This window comes from Galeopterus variegatus, unplaced genomic scaffold (genome assembly GCF_000696425.1).
Source record: "Galeopterus variegatus unplaced genomic scaffold, G_variegatus-3.0.2 Scaffold7796, whole genome shotgun sequence".
Classification (NCBI taxonomy): domain Eukaryota; kingdom Metazoa; phylum Chordata; class Mammalia; order Dermoptera; family Cynocephalidae; genus Galeopterus; species Galeopterus variegatus.
The window spans coordinates 40,407-46,061 of record NW_007733907.1 but is presented as its reverse complement, the minus strand read 5'-3'; the positions used below and the strand labels follow the sequence as shown (position 1 = coordinate 46,061).

At 40.4% G+C, this 5,655-nt stretch overlaps 1 protein-coding gene across 1 annotated transcript; it reads left to right on the top strand.

Moving 5' to 3' along the window:
- Positions 1-1,190: 1,190 nt before the first annotated feature.
- Positions 1,191-4,849, top strand: C1GALT1C1 (C1GALT1-specific chaperone 1). The gene is made up of 2 exons (XM_008592341.1): positions 1,191-1,276; positions 3,459-4,849. Exon 2 carries the CDS (start codon positions 3,464-3,466, stop codon positions 4,418-4,420), a length of 957 nt encoding a protein of 318 aa, XP_008590563.1. The 5' UTR covers positions 1,191-1,276; positions 3,459-3,463; the 3' UTR covers positions 4,421-4,849.
- The last annotated feature ends 806 nt before the right edge of the window (positions 4,850-5,655 follow it).

The window sequence follows — 5,655 nt, the reverse complement described above, 5'->3', positions numbered from 1 at the left end:
AAAAAAAAAAAACAAGATCTAAATGTTTTTTTTTTTTTTTCTTTCTATTCTTTTCCTAGTTCCGGTTTTTTTTTTTTTTTTTTTTTTTTTTTAAGACTTTTTGCAAAAGCCCCTCTGCCACAATAATGAATTTTAAAAGACAGATCATAAATTTAGTGGAAAGAGAGCTCTGCACTCATAATTAGGATTATAGTCCCACCTCTACCGTTAATTCACTGTGACCTTTCGAAAGTTCCTTATCCTTTCTGGGCCTGGTTCTTCATTTGTAGCTCTAACATTCACTAATTCCACACACATTTATTGTCTACCGCGTGCTGGCACTAGGTTAAGTGCTAGAGATACATGGGTGAGTAATAACAGCTAGTATCTAATAAATGCTTACTCTATGCTTAATCTTTTGCTAAGCGAGTCACGTGCACCATCTCATTTTTTACTTTTTATTTTTTGGGCGGCTGGCCGGCGCGGGGATCAGAACCCTTGACGTTGGTGTTAGAACACCGCAATCTAACCAACTGAGTAACCGGCCAGCCCCTATCTCATTTAATCTTCTATGAGATAAGCACTAAAATGATACTTCTCTATACTTTACAAAAGAGGGAACTGAGGCTTAGCGAGATGAAATAACTTTCCCAGGTTATCCAAGGTCGAGGTGAAGACAGGATTGAATTTCACGCAGTGGAGCTTCAGATCCCATTCCAGTAACCACAGCGAATCCTCGCCCTCATAATTCGATGCCTATTTCAGTGGCTTGCATTTTGGTCCCAGAAGTACTGGCCAACATGAGGGTGCAAAGACGCAGGGGTACGTTAGAAAAGCCACTGAAAGATCTGACACAAGCGATGCAGGGAGCAAGGTTCTTCCTCCCTCTCAGTTTCCAAGCCGGGAAGGTAGAGAGGTGGGAGGTGTCAGCGAGTGGCCCTCCCGCCCGGTCCTCCGGGCGTCCCATCCGGTATAGGCGAGCGTGAGGGTCACACCAGCCACCCGCTCTGCTCCGAACTCGGCGGGGGCGGGGAGAAAGGGTACGCTGCGTGCGCGCGAGCCCGGCGGACGTCTGCGCGGGCGCGCGGGCGCGCGGGAGAGCGGTCAGGGCTCGTTTGTCCCGCCCCGCTCCCCTCCTTCGCGGTGTCAGCTTCCTGGCTCCTCCACCTTTAGCGAGACCAACGAGAGGACACCGCCTGAGTCTAGAGCAGCCCGGCGTAACCGAGTGGCGCGCGAATGTGACGGGAAAGCTGTGCGCGGCTGCACTTTCCTGCCCCCCCAGACGTTCTAGACGCGGGTGAGTGCTGGGGCCTGGACCCCAACCCGGTGCGCACCCCAGAGCGGCTAGACCCGTCCCCTCCTCTCCCCTGGGAAAGGCTTGGGCCCTAGCCCGCTCCCGGCATGCTGTACATGGGATGCTGGGGCAGGTGCAGGGGGAGGACTAGTGGGAGCGGGAGACGGAGAGCCGCCCTCCTGGAGGCGCTCCCTGTGCCCTTCAGTGGAGTCTGGAGGTGACCATATCTTCCCTCTCACTTCTCTTCTCCATTTCGTTCTGCCTTTTCCATACTCCACCCCAACCACCTGCACCTTCTAAAAAGCTTCATCTCAAAAGCCATTTGGATGGTTGCTGCCATATTTGTGCCTGTGTTCAGTTTTAAGTTTCCCTCTCCACTGCAGAAAAATATCCTCTCATGTGCAGCCCCAGTGTTAGTTTTTTGTCTCTCCTGATGGGAAAACTCAGAATCACTTGTGCAAATGATTTCGTTTAAAATTTGTAGACTTCTTGAGTTTTGATCAATATTTTTGCAGCCAGGAGTAGTATCCCCATCAGGAAGAGTTCTGACATACATGAGCTATAATCGAGCGAAGAGATCTGTGTGAATTATCATATATTGGTCAGAAGTAGTGAAAATAGTATAATGTGAAATGCCAAAATCTTATATAAATTAATTTTAGAGTGACTTCAGCTTGTTTCCTGTTACTTCTCTTTTCCTTCTCGGAGCAGTGTTTAATGACCAAGTTATGTGAGTGACACTGGAAAACCATCCTGCCTCTTTCCCCACTCCCTACTCAGGAATTACAGCCACACCTTGTCCATTTCCTCTAGAAGAAAACCATGGGGATAGTTTCCTTGTAGCAGTAGGGTGCAAATCATCAATTATGGTCAGCAGTTTCCACATTTTTATTTGTGGGAAAACAAGGTTATTAAATAGCTCGTTTATTAAACTCTTAATAATATGGTACGAGCACTGTGGAGATTATTATTCTGTAGTGGAAAAAGCATTAAACTGTTGTCAGGAGGTCTGGTTTCTAGTCCACTTCTAGCACTGACTAGCTGTGTGACTTTGGGTTATTTACTTAACCTCTGTGGACCTCCATTTCCATATCTGTAAAATGAGAGAAATGATATTAATGAGCTTCTAAGTCCCCTTTCAACTTTAAGAGACAGAGGGAAAATTTAAGTAGCTCATTAGAACATTCTTTGTAGAGATAGAGGAGAGATTGGGAAAATTTCAGCCTTTACTAGCATAAATGTGTAGCATACTTTTTTTTCAAGTTATGTTTAACGTTGGCTTTTCTTTTAATCTCTAATTGAAATAAAAGTGTAGACTTTTTCCCTTTTATTTCTCCAAAGAAGAAGAAAATGCCTTTTGAGAAAATAAAAATGTTCATTAATGGTCCCCAGATATGCCTATATTGACTCATTTTTCATCCAAATAATTTATTTTCATTATGGTCTCATTACATCAATAGTTGAGATATTGTATTGGAAACTATTTAGTCTTAGGAACAGAAGGGTAAATATTATCATTATGGTATCAATCTCAAGTGACTTTATTTAGATGTGTTCAACACACCTAAGGACAGAAGCCATCAGTTAAATAAAGCACTACGTTGAGAACAAAAATGCCAGCACAGATACCATTGGTGATTTGCCAATTATAGGTGGTTTTATCTGTTCAATTTAAGGTTTTAGTGTAAAAGTCCATTTATATCTGCAGAGGTATTTAAATAACATAATGCAAGCTTGTGATGCGAAATTCTTTAAAGGTCATAGTGGAAGAACACCTCTGTAGCTAGCTTTGGTTTCTAGGGTTAATGCTTTGACTTAGTACTCAGTTAATTAAGTCCCCATAGGTGAAGTATAAAAATAGCCTCGCCACAGCAAATTCTCTCCATAGAGGAGTTTCTACAAAGTTCCAGTTTATACTGAACAGTAAACAGATACCACTGGAAGCTAAAGATTCTGAGAGTCTGTGGTACTACAAGGGTACTTTAAAAAGTTTGTGAAAAACTAGAATTAAAAGAATACAAATCTTTCCATGAACTTTAAGTATATGCAACTTACTTGATTTCAAGCTTGGGAACCTCTTGTTAATGTTAAGAGAAAAAATGTAAGTATATAAGGAAAACCAAATCAAATTACTAGAGTAATCCTTTTCTATTAAGTATTTTAAGGGTCTTTTTCTTCTTTATAGGAAAAATGCTTTCTGAAAGCAGCTCATTTTTGAAGGGTGTGATGCTTGGAAGCATTTCCTGTGCTTTGATCACTATGCTAGGACACGTTAGGATTGGTCATGGAAATAGAATGCACCACCATGAGCATCATCACCTCCAAGCTCCTAACAAAGAAGATATCTTGAAAATTTCAGAGGATGAACGCATGGAGCTCAGTAAGAATTTTCGGGTATACTGCATCATCCTTGTAAAACCCAAAGATGTGAGTCTTTGGGCTGCAGTGAAGGAGACGTGGACCAAACACTGTGACAAAGCAGAGTTCTTCAGTTCTGAAAATGTTAAAGTGTTTGAGTCAGTTAATATGGAAACAAATGACATGTGGTTAATGATGCGAAAAGCTTATAAATATGCCTTTGATAAGTATAGAGACCAGTACAACTGGTTCTTCCTCGCACGCCCCACTACGTTTGCTATTATTGAAAACCTAAAATATTTTTTATTAAAAAAGGACCCATCACAGCCTTTCTATCTAGGTCACACTATAAAATCTGGAGACCTTGAATATGTGAGTGTGGAAGGAGGAATTGTCTTAAGTATAGAATCAATGAAAAGACTTGACAGCCTTCTCGATATCCCTGAAAAGTGTCCTGAACAAGGAGGGATGATTTGGAAGATATCTGAAGATAAGCAGCTAGCGGTCTGCCTGAAATATGCTGGAGTGTTTGCAGAAAATGCAGAAGATGCTGATGGAAAAGATGTGTTTAATACCAAATCTGTTGGGCTTTTTATTAAAGAGGCAATGACTAATCACCCCAACCAGGTAGTAGAAGGATGTTGTTCAGATATGGCTGTTACTTTTAATGGACTGACTCCTAATCAGATGCATGTGATGATGTATGGGGTATACCGTCTCAGGGCCTTTGGGCATATTTTCAATGATGCATTTGTTTTCTTACCTCCAAATGGTTCTGACAATGACTGAGAGGTAAAGCAAGAGCATGTATATGATCACCATGTAGTACATGTGTTGTCATTATTTGTAGTAATGACTACATAGCCAACATAATGGTATGTTTTTTGTTTGTTTTTGTTTTCTAATTTGGTGGCACTGGTATAATCACACATTAAAGTTTAGTAATACATTTTTTAATGGGGTGGTATTTTTTTCCTTCAAACATTAAAATTTTAAATGTGTTGGAAAGAAATGTTTTAAGAATAATACTTTTGCAAATAAAGGATATACTTATAAATACTATATTTATGTGATAAATTCCAAGTTATGAACATTAGAAATTTGGCACATATTTTTACTGATTGGTTAAAAAATTTAACATGTCCTTTTAGCTTTCTAAGATATTCAAATTAAATATCCAGTTGTGAATTTGTGATTAAAGTAGAACTTTTAACCATGTGTTTCTTTACTTCTAATGTTGATTTATGTTCTAAGCCTCCCCAAGTGCCAATGGATGTCTTCTCAAAATATACAACCAAGTAACTGGAGGAAATGACCCTAACCAGTGTTAAAGTTGAAATCTCTCCCTGAGAGAAAAAGTGAAAATTACTTATACAGGCTAAGTAAAGTAATTTTCCTGGGAGCTGATTTAGTGGTGTTCTACACCATACACAATTTCAGTGTAACTCTGTGCTTCCATATGCAGATACTGAAATTGAAGTGGTGACTATGAAGAATGTAATGTCATTTAACTGTTGTTTCCCAGTTAATCAAGCTCCCAGCTGCAACTTGAATAAAAATGTATCAGTTGAGATTTATTTACTCCTGCTGGTCAAATGAGTTAGGTGGAAATCTCCTTTAAAGAATTTGTTTTAGCCAGCTGGTAGTATTCACTTACCTGAGTTGTCTGTCCTGGTTTTTGTTTACTTGTTCAACTTCTGAGATTTTTTCCATGTTCATGGTTGCTACACATCCAACTGTTTTTGGTGTGGAAGCCCTAACTTCACCATCCACCTTGGATTACCATACTATTTGCTTAATTTTAGCGGCTACCCCAAAACTTTACCCAGTGGTGGATGCAATAATTCCTGTGGTTATAAACGTGTGAAATACTTAGAGCTGACTTGTCCTATAATCTGGCCAGTACCTGCTGTATTAAGTCAGATTCATAAGCCCCCACAGGGTGTGAGACCATGATATTTTAGAGACCAGTGTTTCCTGTAACCGGCCTCATGATGTTAATGGTCTCCAACAGCTTTAGCAAG